The 21,892-nt window shown below is 58.9% G+C and overlaps 9 protein-coding genes across 9 annotated transcripts; 6 read left to right on the top strand and 3 right to left on the bottom strand.

Moving 5' to 3' along the window:
* Window positions 1-333: 333 nt before the first annotated feature.
* Window positions 334-2,807, top strand: CcaverHIS019_0201780 (uncharacterized protein; the record flags this gene model as incomplete). Its single annotated transcript, XM_060597161.1, has 6 exons — window positions 334-621; window positions 655-1,015; window positions 1,435-1,576; window positions 1,802-1,891; window positions 1,928-2,417; window positions 2,526-2,807. The coding sequence occupies 6 exons, from the start codon at window positions 334-336 to the stop codon at window positions 2,805-2,807; spliced, it is 1,653 nt and encodes a 550-aa protein (XP_060454082.1).
* Window positions 2,808-4,416: 1,609 nt separating this feature from the next.
* Window positions 4,417-6,023, top strand: CcaverHIS019_0201790 (uncharacterized protein; the record flags this gene model as incomplete). Its single annotated transcript, XM_060597162.1, has 4 exons — window positions 4,417-5,682; window positions 5,726-5,801; window positions 5,836-5,879; window positions 5,913-6,023. 4 exons carry the CDS (start codon window positions 4,417-4,419, stop codon window positions 6,021-6,023), a joined length of 1,497 nt encoding a protein of 498 aa, XP_060454083.1.
* A 783-nt stretch (window positions 6,024-6,806) lies between these two features.
* Window positions 6,807-7,629, bottom strand: GLO1 (uncharacterized protein; the record flags this gene model as incomplete). The annotated part of the gene is made up of 6 exons (XM_060597163.1): window positions 6,807-6,837; window positions 6,886-6,932; window positions 7,013-7,173; window positions 7,260-7,372; window positions 7,408-7,448; window positions 7,567-7,629. 6 exons carry the CDS (start codon window positions 7,627-7,629, stop codon window positions 6,807-6,809), a joined length of 456 nt encoding a protein of 151 aa, XP_060454084.1.
* Window positions 7,630-7,672: 43 nt separating this feature from the next.
* Window positions 7,673-9,165, top strand: CcaverHIS019_0201810 (uncharacterized protein; the record flags this gene model as incomplete). Its single annotated transcript, XM_060597164.1, has 2 exons — window positions 7,673-7,679; window positions 8,174-9,165. 2 exons carry the CDS (start codon window positions 7,673-7,675, stop codon window positions 9,163-9,165), a joined length of 999 nt encoding a protein of 332 aa, XP_060454085.1.
* A 200-nt stretch (window positions 9,166-9,365) lies between these two features.
* CcaverHIS019_0201820 (uncharacterized protein) lies at window positions 9,366-10,664 on the bottom strand (the record flags this gene model as incomplete). The annotated part of the gene is made up of 3 exons (XM_060597165.1): window positions 9,366-9,602; window positions 9,645-10,168; window positions 10,202-10,664. The coding sequence occupies 3 exons, from the start codon at window positions 10,662-10,664 to the stop codon at window positions 9,366-9,368; spliced, it is 1,224 nt and encodes a 407-aa protein (XP_060454086.1).
* A 295-nt stretch (window positions 10,665-10,959) lies between these two features.
* On the top strand, window positions 10,960-12,954 carry CcaverHIS019_0201830 (uncharacterized protein; the record flags this gene model as incomplete). Its single annotated transcript, XM_060597166.1, has 6 exons — window positions 10,960-11,092; window positions 11,128-11,215; window positions 11,267-11,591; window positions 11,631-11,850; window positions 12,029-12,163; window positions 12,206-12,954. 6 exons carry the CDS (start codon window positions 10,960-10,962, stop codon window positions 12,952-12,954), a joined length of 1,650 nt encoding a protein of 549 aa, XP_060454087.1.
* Window positions 12,955-13,069: 115 nt separating this feature from the next.
* On the bottom strand, window positions 13,070-14,183 carry QOR1 (uncharacterized protein; the record flags this gene model as incomplete). The annotated part of the gene is made up of 3 exons (XM_060597168.1): window positions 13,070-13,335; window positions 13,386-13,792; window positions 13,825-14,183. 3 exons carry the CDS (start codon window positions 14,181-14,183, stop codon window positions 13,070-13,072), a joined length of 1,032 nt encoding a protein of 343 aa, XP_060454088.1.
* A 2,092-nt stretch (window positions 14,184-16,275) lies between these two features.
* On the top strand, window positions 16,276-18,125 carry MET3 (uncharacterized protein; the record flags this gene model as incomplete). The annotated part of the gene is made up of 2 exons (XM_060597169.1): window positions 16,276-16,389; window positions 16,503-18,125. The coding sequence occupies 2 exons, from the start codon at window positions 16,276-16,278 to the stop codon at window positions 18,123-18,125; spliced, it is 1,737 nt and encodes a 578-aa protein (XP_060454089.1).
* Window positions 18,126-18,692: 567 nt separating this feature from the next.
* CcaverHIS019_0201860 (uncharacterized protein) lies at window positions 18,693-21,821 on the top strand (the record flags this gene model as incomplete). Its single annotated transcript, XM_060597170.1, has 2 exons — window positions 18,693-18,782; window positions 18,816-21,821. The coding sequence occupies 2 exons, from the start codon at window positions 18,693-18,695 to the stop codon at window positions 21,819-21,821; spliced, it is 3,096 nt and encodes a 1,031-aa protein (XP_060454090.1).
* Between the last annotated feature and the right edge of the window lie 71 nt (window positions 21,822-21,892).

The raw sequence follows: 21,892 nt of genomic DNA on the forward strand, positions 1-21,892 counted from the left end.
TGTCGAGTCACCTAGAATCTATGCAGTAAGTAATCACAATGTATACCTTGAAGTGAGTCGCCTGATCGCCTGACCGCCTGACTTGATGGCGTCGAATGGTTGAGATGGTCTACGTGGTCTGTTTGACTTGCCTTGCATCTCTTTAGATTCAGGCACAGGTATCACCAGGAGTTGGGAGTTTGCCACCGAGCCATCCAATGTTCCCATTCACAATCCTCAATCAACCTTCGGTCATCACTTTCTCACAACCCTCTTGATCCCTAATCACTCATCACTCCCCTCCCCTCCCCAATCCTCCAACCCCCTCCAACCCCCTCAAACTCCTCAAACCCAATGCAGTCCTCGCGGGGACATGCCGGCGCGCCGCCATCATCATCTCGGTTTCCGTGGCTTGGCGCAGGCCTCGCACTCCTTGCCACCGTCGTCCTCGTCTCCGGCGCCCCCCTCGTACCAGAGCCAACCGAATTTGCATCCACCGTCTCCAACTCTGCTGCCGATGCCCGCGCAGCCGATATACGCGCCCTATTCGCCGACCCTACTGCCTGGGTTCCCGATGCCAGGGAGAACGGCGGCTGGATCTCACACTGGCTCGGCGGGGGCGAAGGCATCCTTTCCATCTCCGTAAAGTTATATCTTGCGCGTAGCTGACATAAGGTCGACGGAGAGAATATTACCTTGCCCCACAGGCCCGCGGCGTTCCCCGACTGGCTCGGGCCCAGCGCCCAACTACCTGTCACCGGCATCCTGCGCCCATTTACCGTGTTATCCACAGATAGCAAGGAGGCGCCGGAACGAGCATGCGTCACCCCGAAGTGGCCACCTACCCGACCGTCATACCCCGTCCCTCCCTATACTGTCGCTCTGGTTGAGCGCGGCGGGTGCGACTTTGCGACCAAGGTCCTCGCTGCGCAGGAGCGGGGTGCGGCTGCAGTCGTTGTCGGAGACTCGGCGCACCCCGGCGAGACGGACGAGGAGGGGCGCATGAGGGAGAACCTCATAACCATGTTCTCACCTGGTGAGTTTTCGATACAGAAACCGCTTTTGGAAAGGTCTCTGTCTTGTTCTGGAACAGGGCGTGCGGCTGGGATCCAAGTGACGGAGTACGTCGGGTTTGTGGAGCATGACGTTGTGGAGCATGACGCTGGCTCGTGGCCACGATTTCGGCGGTGTCGGTGAGCGCGACGACAGTGCGCAAGCTGTGCCCAGGGGCACCAACTGCGTGCAGGAGCGGTCAGTTCTCCTCTCCGCGATCGTCACGAGGCAGTTCACTATCCTTCCCATTCCTGATCCCACTTCGTCTTTCACCCTCCCACCCGCAACCCTCCCACGACTCCTTGATACGTCTGCGTTCTGTCGAGCGCTGTCTGTCGTCCATCATCAGCAAAAAAACGGCCCACCTCCTTCCTTCACGTGCGCACCACTGACATTACACAGAAGATACCTCTGGCATTATTATCCCAAGCGTGTTTGTGTCACGCGCAAGTTACCTTATCATTCGTGACCTGCTATCGAACCATACAGTCAAGGGGAAGCCGGGATTGGAAGTCGAAGTCGGCGAAGCATCCGACGATGGAAGGTAAGTTGCTCTCGTGCCGCGAGTGTGTCACGCGACCATACGGCGACAACGCCTCCCCCTTTCTGCTCCACCGTCTTCCCCTCTCGTACCACGTCTCACACATGTCGCGCGCCTGTCGCACCCCCTGCGACTCCCTTTGCCCCACCCTGCGGCACCCGTCGCCCATGCTGTTCCGGTGCCGTACCGGTGCCGAGGAATGACCTCGGAACGATTGGCTGACACTAGCGCCCTTGGCAGTCTGCTGACTTTCGCCCTCCTCATGCCATCCCTATTCCTCATCGCCACAGTTGCCGCACATCGCGTCCGTGTGGCACGGTGAGTCATCTCGTTTACTATGACTGATGGAATTAGGCAACGGGAAGCCAACCGCGCCCCTCCCACTGTCGTCCTCTCTCTCCCAGAACGCGTATGGAGCCCGGACATTGTGTGGGAAAAGGATGACTCGGAATCAGACAAGGATGAGGCATCGCAACGAGACGACGACGATGATGCTGAACCAACACCTAAGGCTGCAGGTGACTCGGCCGAGGCGGCGGCCGAGGGCGCGCCAGAGATGACCGATGCGACGGAGACCCACACTGTGCAGGGCGACTCTGACGTGACGACGCGCTCCGCCGACGCAGACGACGAGGCGGACGCGGTCATGGTCACACCCGTCAAGGCACTACAAGCTCGTCGCCGTGGCAAGGAGCGACGCAAGAGCAAGCGTTACTATTCCAAGGACGAATGTGCCATTTGCATGGACGACTTCCACAAGGGAGAGATTGTGCGAATCCTTCCCTGCGGACACGTCTTCCACAAGGACGAGTGCGACGAGTGGCTCCTCAAGTGGAGAAAGCTGGTACGTTGTGCCCCATTGGCGCCAAGTTGGCGGACTACATTCCAGGAGGTATCTCCAGTATGAGTCGCACGCAACGCTGCTGCCCACATGTTTCATGCTGACATCTAGTGCCCGACTTGCCGTGCGGATGTGACGATTCCTACGACTGATCTATCGGGGTCGACGACGATCACGCCCGTCGTCGACAGGACGGCGGCGGCGGCCGAAGGCGGACCGCGGTACGGTGCCACGGACGAGGATGGCGAAGATGAAGGCGGGGCGCGGGGCACGTGGACTGGGCGCGCTGGAACGCGCCTCGGCGCAATGTGGAACTCGCTGAGAGCAGCAGTCGCGCGTCCGGCACCGGAGACTGGGGAGCGTGCCCCACTGGTGCCGGTCAATGTTGTGTGAGCGAGTCGCTTGAGACGGGCGAGACGAGACGAGACGATACGAGATGAGATGAGAGACGGACAGGGAACAGAGCAGAGTCCACACAACTCATTGGATCTTGCGCTGTGTAACAGCGGAGGGGGCAGTTTTTTTTTCCTTAACCCATAATGATGCGGTGTGGTCTCCGCTCTACGTGTTGTATGCCTGATACCGCGCCCCGATCACGATATGATACGATGCGACGCGTGTGTCTGAGCAGAGTTGGGGCAGAGTTGGGGCTGAGCCTGGGCATCGGGGCAGAACAAGGCGTCGTCTGGGGATTAGCTCGAACTGTCCGCAGCATTCGACTGTTCAACCTGGTTATTCACCCTATTTGTATAGTATAGGACAGAGTGTTCGGGATGCAGTGTGTCTGTGTGGTCGTGTGGTTGGGAACGACACGAGCGGAGAGTAGAAATGCACGATGGGTGGCGAGAGAGACGCGCGACGCATACCTCGGAGATTGATGACGCGGCTGAGGCACGCTGAAGGAGGGTTGTGGAATAGAATTAGATAGACGATTAGACGATTAGACGATTAGAATGAGGAGGGGGGAATGAGGATGGATGAGATTTAGTTGCGGCTACCGACAAACTGTAAGGTAACACTTCACACTACACTTGACACCTCGGTCTGATACTGACGCCACGCACTCGATGGAGATTGATCTTGATCTCGATGCTTGTAGAGTTACACTTCGGCCCAGCTCACCCGAGGGCCAAACGACTTGTGCACACTGATCTTCGTTCGACGTCGCATACATGCATTGCACAAGACGCCGCATAAAGACGTGGGAATCCTTCCTCTGTCCCAAGTAGTTTGTGCTCATCTCGCCAGCTTGTCATGCGCCCCTCTCCTCTCAAGCTCTAACATGGGCGTGCTCATCGCTTTCATCCAGCTCATCCCGCCATTCAAGCGATCTGATGAACCAGGGGGGGAGGGCGTGAGTGTGGGTGTGGGTGGGTGTGGGTGTGGGCTGAGTGGTGAGTGTGAGTTGTGCCCATACAGTAGCCGGTAAAGGGGGGCTGCTACCAAGGGCGCAACTTTGGGCGTTGGGCGTTGGAAGACGTCTACTGTAGGTCCACTCGCAGAGGTAAGACGCTTAGGTAGGGCGTCCAACAGACGCAACAGTCAAGTCTCCCCAGTCCTCTTCCTTTTCGTCGTCGCCATCCTTCGGCTCCTCTCCCGTCTCCCGTCTAACCACCGCCTCGGCAACCATTGTTTAGTGATAAAGAGCTACCTCCCGCCCTCTCTCTCTCACAACATTGCCCGCCAACGCCCGACGATCCACCGCCTTTTCTTTTTCTTTTTTCTTGCAGCCCCCCCAGAGCCCCCCAAGACCAAACCTCTCCCCATCCTTCAAGCACCCCTCAAGCACTCTGCGCTGGCGTACGTCTTTTCCCAGCAAGCTGGCTGGCATCAAGTCCCCAGCCCTCAGCCCTCAGCCCTGCCCTCCCCCTCCCAGATCCAGTCATCCATCTCACATCGGACCGACGCCGCTGACCTACCCAGACCCCAGTAACAGTCATTTACCCTCGTCTTGACATCTTGGACCCGCCCGCCCGCTCATCCATATCCCTCCCGCCTCCCAATGTATCCCTCCATCTACGCGGACGGCTCACCGCCGCGCGCCTCTCCCGAAGCCATCACAGCGCAACTACCAGCGCCCGTCAGCGCCCCGTCGTCATCCCCAGGTTCCGGGACGCCCATGGATCGCGACCCCAGCAATCCAAGCGGCACCCCGCAGCTCGGTCAGCGTACCCCGGACGGCGTCGATGGGCACGCCGACGGTATTCCCAATGGTGGAGCTATGCCCAGTCACCCGACTTCAGCCACTGAGACCAACCACTCGCCTCTCCCCGCACTCAACAATGGCTTGTACTTTCCTCCCATTTGGCCACAGAGTGAACTGTGGGACCGCCAGAACGTGCCCTGGCTCGGGCGTGGACAGCAGTCCCAGTCAAGCCAGCAGTCTCAGCCTCAGCCCCAGAGTCCGAGCCAGAGTCAAAGCCAGTCTCAGTCTCAGTCTCAGTCTCAGCCACCGTCTGGATCTGGGGCTCTGGACCGCTGGCGCGCCGGTTATTATCGGTATGAGCGCCGCGATGACAAGTTTCCCAGTATCGGTAGGGCAACTGGAACGCGTGAGCGTGATGGACCCGACGGACTGGACCACTACGATCGCGACGGGTACTATGACAGGAGCGACCCCTTCAACAAGGCAAGTACGGCGGGCTCGAGCTCGGCTCCCCCTCCTCCTCCGTTAGGTGTCAATGTCGGCTACGTGCACCCGCAAGACCGGCCACTTCCACCTCGTCTCTCGCTCTTCAGCCCTCCGTACTACCCGCAGCATCAGGTGTATGGTCATGCTGGCCCACCACAGTCTGAAGACCGGCCGTCCAACCCTCCGTCACAGTCAGCCTTTGGCCTTTCAAACATACACGACAGCTATATCCCTTCGCTCAACCACTCGCTGCCGTCTCCCAACTATCTCTCGGCTCCCAACCACCTAAACCACATGCCGATGAACCACATGAACCACCTCGACAACCTCAGCATGTCCAACCACCTTCCCCCGCCTCAGAACATGCTCCCCCTCCCAAACAATATGAATCACATGGGTATGCACATGCAGCCTCCCGTCTTCCCTTTTTCCGCCCCCGACTGGCCCGGCGCGCCGATGGAAAACAGCCCCAACCACAATTCGAACCACGACCTAATCCGCCCCCGCGAATACCTGGGCAGCCCGTCGTCCTCGGAAGCCGACGGCCAGGGCGCCCAAGGCGGGCCTAGCGCATCTACCAACGCCGGTCCCAGCGCGGTCCGTCGCGGTGGTCGCTCGGGTTCCGCTCCTCCTGCGGTGAGACATTATACCAGTACAAAGTACAAGTAGCTGAAAATAGCGCCGATTCCCTTGCCCCGACTGCTCCGAAGCCTTTACGCGCCGTAACGACCTCAACCGCCACAGACGGAAGCACAGTAATGTTCCAAGTAAAGAAATAGCTGACGCAAGCCGGGGAGAAGCCGTTCCAATGCCCCGTCTGTGGGACGGCCTATGTACGTCCTAGAGTTAGAGTCAACTGACCACAGGCACGCAAGGACAAGCTGCTCATGCACATCCAGCGCGCTGAGCTTTGCCGTTCGCGTCTGCCTCCGCGGCCGCCTGGCCGCGACCGCGGCAGGGGCGCTAGCGCCAACTAATGCGGCTCCAATCTTGTGCGCACCATCACCGAGTCCATAGCTGTATCGATACGGTCTCCACAAACATCTAGATACATGCATAGCCATATCCTGTGTGCATTCTGCGAGGCAACGGTTGGTCGTCAAGGAGAGCCTAGAGAAGATCAGTGGGTACTGTAGGTCTAGGTTGCCTAGTGGCGTCGCGTCACGTCACGTCAGCTCGCCCCGTCCCCGTCTCTGCGCCGACAGCTCCTGAAACATCTGAGAAGACGACGACGGCCGAGTGGGCAGTTGCTCGAGTTTACCCGCATCGTCAGAGACACCAGTGGGAAGTCGACCATCGGGCGCCGAGGCGCCGTTGGGCCCGTGAGACGCCAGAAGTGCCACCAATGCCCAAACGCCGCCCGTCGCGATGACCTTCAGTACGACTCTAAGTGACTTTGCTGAGCAGCTGTGCCGCGCCCGAGGTGCCCTTTCGTGGTATACAGTAGGAAGGAGTGGTGAGCTGAGGGGTGTTCCAACCCAGGGAGGGGCATTCTTCAACTCCCATCGTCCGTTCAAGGCGTTGCAGAGACCCCAAGCTGTCGCGTTTCGAATCTTCACGGGCGCGGTGAATACGGGATTGCTGCGGCCGGTGCGACGGTGTTGCGACCTAGTCTACTCAGCAAAGCCCCGCTGTCAGACTGCTAATCTCTCCTCCATTCAGGTTCAGATCAGTAGTCATGACAGAGTGAGCACCGCCTCCCAGGCCTGTCGGCAACTCGGGCCATTCATCACCGCTAACTGCCATACGATCGAGGACGCTTAGGCGCCAGCCTGGCCGGCGTTCTTCGAGCTACATGTCAGCTCGAGCTGGGTTCAATTCGCTACAATGGGCACTCACAGAATCTCGATCCAGTATCCATCGGGGTCGTAGATGAACGCGATGTGCTGGTGTCAGCTGACGTCCATCGTGTATAGCTTCGATCCAGAATAAAACCAGCCGGGCAAGCTAAGGCCCTCGGACTCACGCGCATACGACCCTCCTCGGGGCGCTTCTTGAACTTGACGCCAAGCTCGTCGAAGCGCTGGCAAGCGGCCTGAAGGTCGTCGACGGCGATGCAGATGTGCCCAAAGCCGCGGCCTGGCTCCTCGTTACCCGAAGCGTAGCCCTTGAAGCTGGCGTCGGATTCTGGTGTGAGCTGCTACCAAACTGATTCCGGCTGAAAGCAATAGCAGAGCGAGTTGGCCGAAGGGTAAGGTAGAACAGTGACGCACCAGTGCCATGGTTGTGGCAGAGCTCGAGCACACCCTCGCGGGTGGTGAAGAGGTCACCCTTCTCCTCCTTGGACGCGCCGGACTTTGCCCCAAAGCCCGAGGGGTATCCGAGGCTGGCGTTAGCTATTGTACAAGTCCCACGGCTCACAAGTAGTTGGTGAAGTCGGGCCCGTCCGACTTGCGGAAGCACTAGGATTAATCAAGGTAGGGGGGAAGGTGAGCGGGGTTGAGTTGGTCACAATCAGCTGGTTTGTAGGTGACAGCACTCAAGCCAACGCCCAACCCTCCTCAACAATTGGAAGCCCACCTCCATGCCAAGAACCTTCTCGTAGAACTCGATAGACTTCTTGGGGTCCCGGATACGGAACATGGTGTGGTTGAAGATGTAAGTGGAGGGGTCGGACTTTGTAGTCATGTTGCGTGCGTTTTTCTTTACAATGTGTGATGAGAGTGAAGAGATGCGAGTAATGGGGGACATTGATAGATTAGTTCTCAAATCAAGATGGATTTGGGACTGGAGGTTATCGAAAGAGTAGAGCGTCATAGCGGAATCAAATGACATCGGCTCTGGGTGGGCCGCAGTTAAACAAGGTGCTCGGCAACTCACGGTTATCATGTCAGCCTGGGGCTCCCAAAACACTACCGGCATTGAGAATTCATTGTTGCCGGTTGTGTTCGGGCTGCACCGACAACCTCAAGACATTTACATACTTAGGTAGCGCCTACTCCGTCCTTGTCTTGCTCCTTCCCCAACTAACGACTAAACAAACACAGACAGTGAGTACGTGGAGCACTCTGGTCAGCACATGCGGCAGTTACGTCTTAGCAATCGATCTATACCAGGTCTGAGCACGGAGGCAGGGCTTTACGATTCTGCACTCCGCTCCCTCCTGCTTGCTCCAGCGCTAACCCAGTGCTCGACAAGAACGAGGCCCAAGGTGTCCGCACCGCTGTGCTCGACTCTATCCGTCAATCCTCTCGCGAAGACATCGGCAGCGGCCGCGTCGCGCACAAGGTCGGCATCGTGACCGGCGTCGGCCCGGCCTCTGGCATTGGGACCTTTGCCTCGCGCCTCTTTGCCCGCGAAGGCGCTCGCGCACTGTACCTTCTCGACTTGTCGGACGTGCTCCCCGACTTCGCATCCGAGCTGGCCAAGACTTTCCCGGACACCAAGATTACCTTTGTGCGTGGCGACGCCGCCGACGAAGCGACTGTGCGAGACATTGTTGCCCGCGCTGTAAAGGAGGAAGGCAGGCTCGACTTTTACTTTGCCAACGCCGGAATCTCGAATGTCCGCCCCAAGGAGTGGGGCAAGTTTGACCCCAATAGCCGCGAGAGCCAGCTCCAGGCGCTTAGGCATGGTGGGCGGACATTGGACATGATCTCTGTTGAGGAGTTTATGGAAATCCAGCGCGTTAATGTGCTATCGGGCTTCCTTGCGCTCAAGTACGCCGCTCCTGCCATGCAGGATGCCGCTCCAGCTGTTGGGAAGCGTATTCCCGGTGGCTCGATTGTTTTGACCGCCTCGGTGGCGGGCCGCCTCGCTAATGCCGGCTCGCTGCCTTACTCGGCGTCCAAGGCTGCCGTTGTGAGCATGGCCCAGACTGGCGCCTACGAGTATGCCGGGTACAATATCCGCATCAACGCTATCTGCCCCGGCCTCATCCAGACGGACATGACTGCTGCCGTTTTCGCCGCCGCTCGTTCCAATCACAACGAGGGCGCAACGGGCCAGATCAACCCCCTACTCCGTCATGGCTTGCCGGTTGAAATTGCACAGGCTGCACTCTGGCTCGTGTCTGACGACGCGAGCTACGTCAACGGCCAGCCGATCCCCGTCGATGGCGGCCTCACAGCCAGCATGCCGTACCAGCGCAAGCTGGTCAAGCGGCCGGCCAAGCTCTAGGTGTGTTGTACGTGTGTTGTACAATGAGGAGGGACAAATCTTGGGAATGCAGTCATGAGTCGTACATCTCTAGTCTATGTCTATGGTTCGATTCACTGCAACACGAACATACCCTGTCTAATAGCTTCTTCTTTGCTCCTTCGTAGGAGCGACATCCTCGGTCGCACTCAGAAACCCCGACGATACGTTTCCGACGTGCGCTATTTAGTCTTCCGGTGCTCAGGCGTGTGAGTCACCTCGTGGTCGACGTGGACAAAGCACCGGTCGACGTCGGGCAGCGCCTCAATCTGGTCCTGGAGGTCCTGTGAGATGTCGTGAGCCCGCCAGAGAGACATGTGTGGGTCAAGCACAATGTCGACCTCGACGATATAGTGCGGACCAGAGTGGTACACCCGCACAGTGTCGACCATCTTGATGTCGTCCGAGAACGTCATTGCCTGGTGTCAGCTGGTTGGAAGAAAGACCACCAGCGGGTTTACCTTGTAGGTCACAAGCGAGACATAGTCTGGAGAGGCGGTGATGCCGCCAAGGAACGTAAACTGCTCAAAAGCGGTACGGCACCATACGCCAATAATGACGATGGCGATGACGCTACCGCCTAGCGGGTCAATGAACCATGCGAGTTTGGCACCGCCCGCGTTCGAGAGAATCGCAAACCCGTTGGCGAAGAGGTCGTTACGGTGGTCCTCCCACAGTACCTGCACCTGGCTACTCGCGCCGCGGATAGCAAAGCAGTACAGGAAGAGGAGGAACTTTACGCCCCACGCGATACACACGCAGATGAGAGGAACGAGATGGAACTCTTGTTTATCGTCGCCTTTGTGCATCGCGAACTGCTTGATCGCCTCAACGATGAGGATGAGGTTGACGGCCATCATAATGAACGAGTACACGATATTGCCGATCGTCTCGAATCGGCTCCCGCCCATCGGCCACTTTTCGTGGTTTGCGCGCTTTGCCGCCCGGTGTGAGAGCCAGAGGAGGAGGTTGGCAAAGGGGTCGACTGACGTGAGCTATGTGGGAACAGTCAACTCACACACCGCGTCCACACATGACGCAAATAACGCAATCGACATCGAGCTAATGGCCGCATACAACTGCACACCGGCAAGGATGATGTTGGCGACAAACGACACGTTGACCGCAATCTTGACTTTGAGCGCCATGCTATCGACAGCCTCGGCACCCTCAGCAGTATGGACGTGCATGGGCTTGAGGAGGCGGCCGATATGGTCATTCTGTGCCTCATAGAATTTGGCGACCTTGGAGTCGGCGCGTGTGCGTCGACGCAGCAGCTGCAACTGCTCGTCTGGGACGATGCGATCGCGCAGCAAAAGAGGATCGCGCTCGCCCGCTTCGCGCGCGACAACGCCAGCGATGTTGTTCAGCTCAATGTCACCATGTCCGTCGAAGGTGGGTGAGAGTGGAGGGGTTGGTGAGAGTGATGGAGAGGAACGCGGCTCAATGACTGTCTCGATCATAGTCGTCTCCGTCGACATGTTTTCAAGTGAGTAGTGAGATGGAGATAGATCAGGATCAGGATCAGGTTGCTTTGGCCATTACGGCCGACGTGGAGATCATCAATGTCTGACTCGGAGTCATCACCCGAATACATACGTCAATATGGGCCGGCCCATAATGCCGAGAATGATAAACGCCACGTCATTATAACTTTGTTTTATCATTAAGGCGTGCCTGGATTGTTTCACTTGCTTGGTGGAGGTAATGATGTTGTATGATGGACTTTGCTTGTCACCTTGTACTGTCGCCTAAAGCCTTGACTAGAAAGACAAGATGCCGCCACGACCTCGCTCAAACGAGAGCGCATCTGCCTCACATTCACGCGCTCCTTCACATGGTGAAGGCATGGACATTGACCGACCCGACTTACCTGATCCTCAGTCTTCAAGAGCCGAGTGGGGCAGGAGTGCGTCCGCCATTTCGGGCATTGCTGACAATCAGTCCTCATCTGTGGCGGTTTAGACTGGGAACGTAACGCGCAACCCCCATCGTCAAAGGAGGTGTCGTCCAAGGGCACGAAATTATTAGAGTGGGTTTCAGCTTTAGAGGCTTCAGACGCTGGCAGCTGGCTGAATGCAAGTGACGACCAACCTATTCCTGTCAAGCCTCGGTGGATGTCGCACCTGAAGATCACGCAGGTCATCGGTGGCCCACAGGCAAACTACACCATTCTGATCGACTTGGCGGGCACCGCCCACATATTTGGACGTGTTCCATTCTTCAAGATGGAGAACCCTACCCCGCGTAACCGGGTTCACGTCGTTTCCTGCGAAAGACCGCTGCATGTTCCTGGGCCCAATGGGAGAAAGTGGGATGGCGGCGCAGTGGGTGATTCCCACTTTTTCCTCTTCTCCGGCTCGGAATTGTATGGCGCGGGCGACAACCGCGCCTCCCCGCTTGGTGTTGTGCGTCTTTGTGATTGTTGGAACTACTATTGATAACAGACTGGCGAGTATTTCGCTGAACTCGAGCATATCCCAGGACCTTGGAAGCGGAGAAATATCCGTCAAGTCGCGACTGGCCAGACCTTTAGTCTGATTCTTGATTCGGCCGGCGTTGTCTACGCCGCGGGCAAGAGCCAATTCGGCCAGCTCGGGAATGGTACGACGGGAGAGATCATCCTCAGAAACGGCAAGGTTGGCTACAGCTATCAGGCCAGTCCACGTGAGTTGCGTATACTCTCGGGCTTACCCAGAACGCATCAAGGAGCTAGCGGACAAACCGATCATATCCATCGCGTGTGGAAACTGCCACGCCCTAGCGCTCGATAATAATGGGAGAGTCTACTCTTGGGGCAACAACCAGTACGGGCAAGTCGGTCTAGGTGATGAACCTCTGATAGTTCCGGTCCCAACGCGTGTTCAACTCGACCACGCGGCGACGGCCATCTACGCAGGCCCATCAAGCAGTTTTGTCATAACCGAGAACGAGGGAACCGAGCTTTGGGTTGCGGGCAAGTGCCGCCTCGTTGGGCCCGGTATGTCTAGCTTGATGATGTTTGTTGTCTAGCTGACGGCAGGATCATCGTCCGAGCCATTCAGGGAGTTCGCTAGACTCCTTCACCTGGAGAACGTGCAGGACTTTAGCGCCGGGTTCATCAGCCACTTTGCGACGGTGGTGGACGATGACGACGTCCCCCGCACATATGCTTGGGGCCAGGGCGCGACGCATGGCGAGTTGGGCATCGGCTCGGACTTTCTCAGCTCGAGTGAACCGACCCCAATAGAGCACCTGGACAATATCGAGGTTCTCTCTATTGCGGCAGGACACGTCCACACTGTGTTCTTAGTCAAGCCGGACGAGACGCTGGAGGAGCGGATTGGCAATGCGGCGCAGGAGGACAGCGAGGACGACGAGCCTGTCAAACAGCCCTTGGGCCGGCCGCCCGGGCGGGGGAGGGCGAGAGGCCGTGGCCGCCATGCACGGGGTCACGGATGGGAGTCTAGAAGCCAAATACGCAAAGCCAAAGAGGTCGATGAAGAGAGGGAAAAGATTAAAAAACTCGCGATCGCGCGGTGGCCGGCGATCGACAGCGGTGACCTGTGCAACATCTGCCACCTGGCGGAGCAGGACGACATGACTTTCCTCGAGTGCGAGCGCTGCGAGGAGGGCTACCACATGGACTGCCTTCAACCGCGGTTGTACGAGTTACCCGATGGCGAGTGGTTCTGTCCCGAATGCGAGGACAGCATCATCGAATGGAGTCGCCCAAGGGCCCAGACACCAGAACCTGAGATTGAAGACGATGACGGTCCCGGACTAGACTAGACTAGACTAGACTAGACACTTGTATCATATCACTTGTACTGCATCCAACCTCATTGACGATGTGCGTACGCTACAGCCTCGACGCCCTGATCTCAACATGTGCCACTCGGAGGGCTTACACGACCAGCTGGGTGACGAGCTTGCCACGGTTCTCGCCGCGGAAGAGGCGCTGCCACGTCTGGGGGACGTCGTCGATCTTGGTGGGGACGACCGTCTCGCTCTCATCAAGCTTGATCTTGCCCTCCTTTGCCCACCCGGCAATCTTCTGCACGATCTCGCCGTAACGCGGTGCAACGTCGAGGACGAGGAAGCCCTCAATGGTGAGGCGGTTCGAGATGACCTCGAAGAATCCCGGAAGGGGGTCAATCTTGCCGTTGTAGCCTGGTGTCAGCGACACTACACTTTACACGTCCGGCTCGTCTTGCACTCACCAGAGATCATGCCACAGATACCAATCTTGCCGTACCGCTTAATAACACGGAACGCGGCGTTGAGCACCTGGCCACCAACATTCTCAAAGTAGCGGTCTGCGTATCCCTGCAGTGCCTCCTTGAGGTTGGCAGCAAAGTTAGGGTCCTTGTAATCGACGCAAGCGTCCGCGCCAATGCTCTCGACCCAGCGGCACTTTTCCGGTCCACCAGCAATACCAACAACGCGCTTGGCACCAACGACGTGTTTGGCGTACTGGATAGCCGCGGATCCAACAGCGCCAGCAGCGCCTGAAACAAGAACAGTGTGCTCGGGCTTGCAGTCCAGCACCTCAAAGATGCCCTGGTACGCCGTGACGGCAACCATGCCGAGCACGGAGAGCGAGGCGGCGGTGACACCTGGGAGGTCACTTTTGTCAGTCCCTTCTTTCTGGAAACTCACATCGCCTCCATCATGATGGACGCCTCGGGAAGAACGACATAGTCGGCCCAGCCAAGGTATCCGTACACCCGCTGTCCGGTCTTCCACTTGCTGCTCTTGCTGTCCACGACCTTGCCGACACCGCCTGCACGCATAGGTTCGCCGGCCCGAACGGGCTTGACGTATGCGCGCTCCGGGTCCGAACCCTTCTGGATCCAACCGCGCTGAGCTGGGTCGTTTGAGATAAACTCGACCTGCACAAGCACCTCGCCGTCCTTGAGGGCTGGGAGAGGGCGGGTCTCCAGCCTGAACGTGTCAGGCTGCACCTCGGCGATGGGGTTCTCGTTGACGATCCAGATCTTCTGCTCGGTGGGTGCCATTGTTTCTGTTGGGTGTGGGGAAGTTGGGGAGAAGGTTATGGAAGTTGGGTTCTTTAAGGTGGGCTGAAAGCTGATGTCATCCGGGATCCGGCAATAGGCCCGTCTCTTACCGGTAAAGCGACACGGCCCTCGCCGTGGAACAGAACCCAAGCTTCCACAAAGTATACAAGATTATTCAGCGAGTCTTGATCAGCCGCCGAGGCGCATGTATGTGGCGTATAAGCGAGCATCGGCGTAGACGCCCGTCGGCCATCGAACGGAGTGGTGGGGACGTCAGCTGTAAGTCGCCCACGCTGCCCACGCGTCCACGCGTCGGCGCCCTATGACAGGCCAGTTACCTTGGCTGGGATACCCTCTCTCCCTCCCCTGCAGTGCCAGTTAAGCATGCATAACCGCCCAACCCTGCCATTCTCGGAGCATCATCAAATTTCGCCGAACGACATCTATTTCGAGGCATCCTTCAGGCATCCGCATGAGTAATATATCTCCCTAACCACTTCGACGGCGACTTCTTGAGACAATGGACCTTATGGGCTGCATGGGCTGACGTCAACCTCAGGAGTAGCGACGCACTTTGGAGATCTGCAGAAAATGGGGCAGGGAGGAGCGCAATAGGTTCAAACAGGCGAATGTTCGCTACGTGGCCTGGCCAATTCGCTGAGATATGTTGCAATATGTGTGCCGTAGCAAGGGTGGCTTCACATTGAACCCTCCCACTCCTCCTGAGAGATGGGTGAAGTGGGTAGTATGTATGTGGTTACAGGTGGCACGAATTGGGTGAAGGAGATGGTTGGGCATCATCCCCAATCCTCAACTCAACTCTCAGCTACATGTTAGGGGCGTCAAGAATACATCGTACCTCAACGAAGTGTCCATGAAGCTCCAAATCCCTGTCAGCTCTGCTGAGTCTGAGTCTGAGTCTGAGTCTGAGTCTGAGTCTGAGTCTGGGCGCTTGCGATCCCGGAACCGTCACTCCTTGTTGGAGCAAACAGACAGGAATGTGCGAACGCAAAGGTGGTCTACAGGGCTCTCATGAAGCTGTTGTGTGGGGAGATATCGTTATAGAGATCATATGTTGAGCGCTCTGTGTCAGCCAGAAGGTTATAATACAAGGAAACCACATGTGGACGGGGTCCAGCCGCGACGCAGTAGGAGCCTCGAGAGCCGGGCGGTGCGCCTCAAATACGTTGTAGTGTGGTACCAGATTCGAGATGTCATCGATCCCGGAGAGGACGTGTCGCATGAACCCCCTTCCGATTCGTTCTGACCTTCCGAGATCGACATGGGTCATGGCACGGAGCCCGATAAAACGGGGAGGAAGGTCGTGCTAGTCGAGGAGGTGGATCTGGTTTTGACGGCTAGCGGTATGCGACGTGTCTGGTGTAAGGAGGAGGCCGGGGCTAGTTTGGAGTCTAGGGAGAGGAAGCTCCAAGAGAGGAGGAGACGCTAACATGGGATAAAATGTAAATGGAAGCGTTGTGAGAACGTGTTGCGTGAGTTGGCCACTCTGAGCTGTGATATACCAGTCGATTTGAATCCAGAGTATTCAGTTTCAACTAGTATCCTAAGGCGATAGTGCCTGTTCCGGAACCAGATTGTTTCTGTCACTGGACAACCTCCACCGACCGTAGTGCCAGGGTGACGTAGTTGTCACGTGTAAAACGCAAGGGTTACATAAGGACTGAAATCACGCCATATGTCGCTGTTGTTGTATCATTCTCCATCTCATTTTGGTTGTTGATCCTAACCATCTGTCACTCGCCGCTTATTCCCACTAACAAACATGCACGCACGCACGCAAGCGATCTATCTACCTTTGTAACCCATCAGCCCAGGGGGGCACCGGGGCACTGGGGGACGCTGGGGCAGCCGTAATCGTCGCGTGGCTCACCCTAGTCTGTCCTTTGAATCCTTGGATACTGATCAACATCTGGAATATCTGTCTAGTAAAAGGTCACGCAACTTCAAGCACGCCACAGTGCGCTCTCACTCAACCTCTTCGTGGTTTCCTCTTCTCCCGACTATTAAAACTAATGAATCCTTTGTCCTACTCTGTCTCTTCCGATACAGCATCGCCCAATCGTCTGACAAAATGGCCAACACTCCCCACGGCGGCGTCCTCAAGGACCTTCTCACCCGCGATGCCCCCAAGCACGCTCAGCTTGCCGAGGAGGCGCGCTCGCTTCCAGACCTCTTCCTCACTGAGGTGAGTAGCGCGACGCGTGGTGGGACCGAGTGGCGCTCCACGGGCCCCGGGCCCCGCAGCCTTCCCTCCAACCAGCCCCGCTGGCTAGCTCATTCCGCGTGCTAACCCTCTAGCGTCAGCTCTGTGACCTCGAGCTCATCCTCAACGGCGGCTTCTCGCCACTCGAGGGCTTCATGAACGAGGCCGACTACACCTCGGTCCGCGACACGCTCCGCCTGGCCAAGGTCAACGGCCAGCGCCAAGGCAGCCTCTTCTCCATGCCCATCACCCTCGACGTCTCGCAGGAGGACATTGACCGTCTCAGCCTCAAGCCTGGCTCTCGCATCGCTCTCCGCGATTTCCGTGACGAGGCTGCCTTAGCCATCATCACCCTCGACGACATCTACCGCCCCGACAAGGCGACCGAGGCCATTAACGTCATGGGCGCCGACGACCTCGCCCACCCGGCCGTCAAGTACCTCCACAACTCTATCAAGGAGTTCTACATCGGCGGCAAGGTCGAGGCGATCCAGGCGCCCAACCACTACGACTACGTCGCCCTTCGCTACACGCCCGCCGAGCTCCGCGCCCACTTCCACAAGCTGGCCTGGAGAAAGGTGACTGCGTTCCAGACCCGCAACCCCATGCACCGCGCCCACCGCGAGCTCACCGTTCGTGCCGCCCGCCAGCACCGCTCCAACGTCCTCATCCACCCCGTCGTCGGCCTTACCAAGCCCGGAGACGTCGACCACTTCACTCGTGTCCGCGCGTACCAGGCTCTCATGCCTTCGTACCCCGAGGGCCTCGCGCATCTCGCCCTCCTTCCCCTCGCCATGCGCATGGCTGGTCCCCGTGAGGCTGTCTGGCACGCCATCATCCGCAAGAACTTTGGCGCCACCCACTTTATCGTCGGCCGTGACCACGCCGGCCCAGGCAAGAACAGCCAGGGTGTCGACTTCTACGGGCCATACGACGCTCAGGAGCTCGTCGCGCAGTTCAAGGACGAGCTCGATATCGAGATGGTCCCATTCCAGGCTATGACCTACCTCCCCGGCACCGACGAGTACCAGCCGGTTGACGAGGTGCCCAAGGGCACCCAGACCGCCGACATCTCGGGCACGGAGCTCCGCAAGCGCCTCCGCACCGGCGCTGCGATCCCTGACTGGTTCTCGTACACTGGTGTCGTCAAGGTCCTCCGTGACTCGTACCCCCCTCGCCCGCAGCAGGGCTTCACTGTCCTCCTCACAGGTCTCCACAACTCGGGCAAGGACACTATTGCTCGCGCACTCCAGGTCACGCTTCAGCAGCACGGTGGCCGCTCCGTCTCGCTCTTGCTCGGTGACGAGCTCCGCGGCGACCTGACGCCCGACCAGGCACACGCTCCTGAGGAGAAGCACCGCAACATCCAGCGCATTGGCTTCGTCGCCTCCGAGCTGACCAAGGCCGGTGCCGCTGTCATCGCCGCTCCCACTGCACCTTACGAGCGCTCGCGCAAGGCCTTCCGCGACGCCGTCGCAGGGCCAGGCGGCAACTTCTTCCTCGTCCACGTCGCCACCCCTCTTGCCGAGTGTGAGGCTGCCGACCGCCGCGGCGTGTACAAGCGCGCGCGCAACGGCGAGCTCAAGCACTTCTCGGGCGTGTCGGACCCCTACGAGGAGCCAGTTGACGCCGACCTCGTTGTTGACCTCCGCAAGGACTCGGTCCCCGAGATTGTCCACTCCATCATCATGACGCTCGAGCAGCAGAACCTCGTCTAAACGGGTTGAGCGGGTTGAGTTATATACAGCAAGCATTGTCCTTCAGTGGGCGGAGCATTAGGGTTTGTCCTCACACTAGATGTCACTTGTATTATCAGGGCGAATGGGGCGCAGCAGAGGTGACAGGTGGCGGCACTGATTTCTATGGGAGAGCTTGGACAGTTGTAGCAAGGTGATGGTGCAGAGTGAACCTCTGGACCGATACAGTACACAAAGGTCATGCGATCAAGGAGGGGGTGATCACAACGTCAATTGTTCTCTGCCACGAAGTCTGGAACGGACTCTTTGTCCAGTTTAATTGTCCATATCAGTCAGGTCTACTCATTCCGGACGCTAGTGAGCTTGATTATGTAGTCGAGTCGCTTTGAGACCAGTACAGGCCAGCAAACACAATTCCAGAGTGCTACTGTTGGACTTTAAATACTCCACCCATTTTGGAAACTTACTGACATGCTTCGATGAGCTCACGCCTAAACCATCTCTTTACAAAAGCAACGCTCCATAAACCACCTCGCTTGTGTCACCCATCTCATTTCATCGCCACCGCAGTCGTCGACTCTGCCTGCGATGAACCGCGCATCCTCACGCAAGGATCTCCGCGCCGAGCGGATAAGCAACTCGCCCTACCGCCGCGAGAGACCACCAGTTGCCAAGCAGGTACGTGGCCCCGCCCCACCTTCCTGACAGTAGCGATCCTGGTTATCCACTCTCGCAACGTCTATATCTTCCTCATTCTCCTCCTTACGGGCGCGCGACGGCTCAGGTTCAGTCTCGGGCAGCGACGACGAGTGGGGAGGCGAGGCGCCGTCCAACATGGTTGGACAGGATGTCTTCAGTCTAGCCGAGGCGGCGGGACGGACTGGCGACGAGTTCGAGGCGCGCGCTGAGGCCTGGCGTGCGAACAAGAGCCTGTTGAGGAGTAGGCGTCTTTCGCCATCCAAGAGTTCATGGAGCCTGCTCGACCTCGAGACGAAGCGCGTTCGTCCGTCGCCGTCCATGCCCGCGCTCCAGCCCCTCGCTTCGTCCTCCAACCCCGCTCTCTTCCGCACTCCCACCACCCAGGTCGGCCGGTCCAACGGGGTCCCCCCCTCTGCCTCGGCAGCCGCACTCCATACCTTCGTGTCCTTCAAGGGAGACGGGGCCTACTCGGCCCAGGACATAGAGAGCATGGAGACGCTGCTGCGCAGCGTCAAGGCCGACTCCTTGACATCGCATCCCACTGGCGGATGGAGCGGCGCACTCACATCTACCCGCAAGCTTGCACCGTCCACCTCGGGTTCGAGCTTCTCGCTCGGCTCGACACCGCCCGCAGCGCGGCCCCTGCCCTCCCACTCCCGCGTCAAGTACCTCGGGCCAGGGATGAGCCCGCGCCGCTTTGCGACTACCAGCATGCGCTCTATGTCAAGCCTCTTCGCAGACGACACACCGGGTAAGAAACGCAAGACGCTGCCCGACGTCGAGGTCGAGGTGCTCGACGATGAGCCGTCTGGTTCCACTCCCAACCGCGCGGCATCCAAGAAGGCTGCCGAGTTCAACCAGCGCGCCCGGATCGTTTCGCGCGGCGCAATCCGCCCATCGCCGTTAGGCCAGAGCATCACCACGTCGCCCGACAAGCCACCAACCCCGCGAGACATTGGGCGCAAGCGCGTCAACGACATGATCCAGGACGTTCTTGACAATGAGATCACACCGCACGAGGAGAAGCCCCAGCAGGTGTTCAACCCTTACGAGAGCGTGGCTCTCCCTGCAGGCAAGCATTACTCGCCGTACGCAAGCCTGCGCAAGTCGTCTGGAACCAACGGAAGCATGCGCCGGTCGCTCGGCTCCAGCCGCGGGGCGGCCGCCAAGCTCGACTCGGAGCGGGGCCAGTCATCGACGTCGGGCCGCCCGCTCTCCACTCTCGACCTGATCAACAGCGGACGCCCATCCATTGCCAAGAAGCAGAAGGAGGCCGAGCCCTCGAGGAAGCAGAAGAAGCCTGTCGATGAGCCGATAGCCATCGACGACGACGACGACGACGAGCCTGCCGCACCGTCCAAGGCGGCATCTGCGTTCTCCTTCACCCCGTCTCGCAAGACGCCGGCAGCCGTGACCATTGACGAGCCCGAGCCTGTCTCCGCATTCCCTGCTCCCTCCCTCTCCCAGTCCATGCGCGGCCCGTCCCCACCAGCTCCCAAGCCGGCCCCACTGGCACCTGTGCCTTCTACTTCCGATTCGATCATCGCAGCGTCAATGCCGGCGCCCGCACCCATCTTCTCGACACAGCCGCTGGGCCTGGGTCCTCCTCCATCCAAGCTTCCCGCGACGCCCTCCAAGCTCCGTGCTCCTACTCAGCCAGCGGAGAAGGCTAACCTCTACATGTCCGCTAAGGACACTGCCCTCAATGTCGACAAGAACGCGCTCCCCTTTTTCACCTTCACCCTCCCGCCCGGCTCTGACCAGCCCCATCCAAGCGAGGCGATCAAGGCCATCGTGTCCACCCGCCCGGCCAAGACTGACAGCTTTACGTTCGAGCTCCCCAATGCCGCCAACCCCACGTCCTACTACTGCCCACCATCCGTCTCCGCTCCCACCATCCCCTCAGCATCCTTCAGCCTTCCGAAGAAGGTCGCACCGGCGGGGACATGGACGTGCGACATGTGCATGCTCCAGAACACTGCAGCGGACACGGAGAAGTGTGGCGTATGCGAGGCGCCCAAGCCTGGAGCCAAGCCCAAGGCTACTGCACCAGCTGCGATGCCCTCCGCACCGAGTGGTGGTTTCGGTGGCTTCGGCTTCAAGCCGCCAGCGAAGGCCGCCGGCGCATGGACCTGCGACGTCTGTATGCTCCAGAACACGGCAGCCGACGCGGAGAAGTGCAGTGTGTGTGAAGCACCGAAACCCGGCGCCAAGGCTGCCGCCCCTGCTCCCTCCGCTCTTCCCAGCGCGCCGTCGGGCAGCTTCAACTTTGCAGGCGCTGGGTTCAAGCCCGCTGAGAAGGTCGCCGGCGAGTGGGACTGTGACGTGTGCAGCTTGAAGAATCCCGCCAGCGCGACCGACAAGTGCACCATCTGCGAAGCTCCCAAGCCTGGTGCGAAGGTTGCTGCTCCGGTCGCGCCCTCGCCGATGCCCGCGGCACCATCTGGCGGCTTCAGCTTTGGTGCCAAGCCCGCCCCTGCTGGTGACTGGACATGCGACCTGTGCATGCTCAAGAACCCCGCCACCGCGACAGACAAGTGTACCGTCTGTGAGGCCCCTCGGCCAGGAGCGGCGCCCAAGGCCGCGGCCATGCCAGCTGCACCTCCCTCAGCACCCACAGGCGGCTTCAGCTTTGGTGGCAAGTCGCTCTCCACCACGACCATGTCCGCACCACCCGCTGCTCCGGCCGGTGGCTTTTCGTTCGGCGGCAAGCCCGTCCCGACTTCGTCATCTACAGCCGGTCCCACAGTTGGCGGCTTCAAGGCTCCCACCACGGCTGCTGGCGGGTTCAGCTTTGGCGGTAAGACGGTTGGCGGTGACGCAGCCCCTGCCTCGCCATTCGGTGGGTTCGGCACCCCGCCCGCTGGCGGCTTCTTTTTCGGGCAGAAGGCGGAGGACAAGCCCGCGATGCTCTCCAAGCCTACTGGCGCAGCAGGCGAGTGGACATGTTCCCTGTGTGGGCTTCTCAACCCCGCAAGCGCGACGGACAAGTGCACGATTTGCGAGGCGCCCAAATAGTAGAGTTTTTTTTTGCATGTATATTCTAGTATAGCGCATAGCGCGTTGTGCAAAATGGCATGGGACCTGAC

This window comes from Cutaneotrichosporon cavernicola (assembly GCF_030864355.1).
Source record: "Cutaneotrichosporon cavernicola HIS019 DNA, chromosome: 2".
Lineage (NCBI taxonomy): Eukaryota > Fungi > Basidiomycota > Tremellomycetes > Trichosporonales > Trichosporonaceae > Cutaneotrichosporon > Cutaneotrichosporon cavernicola.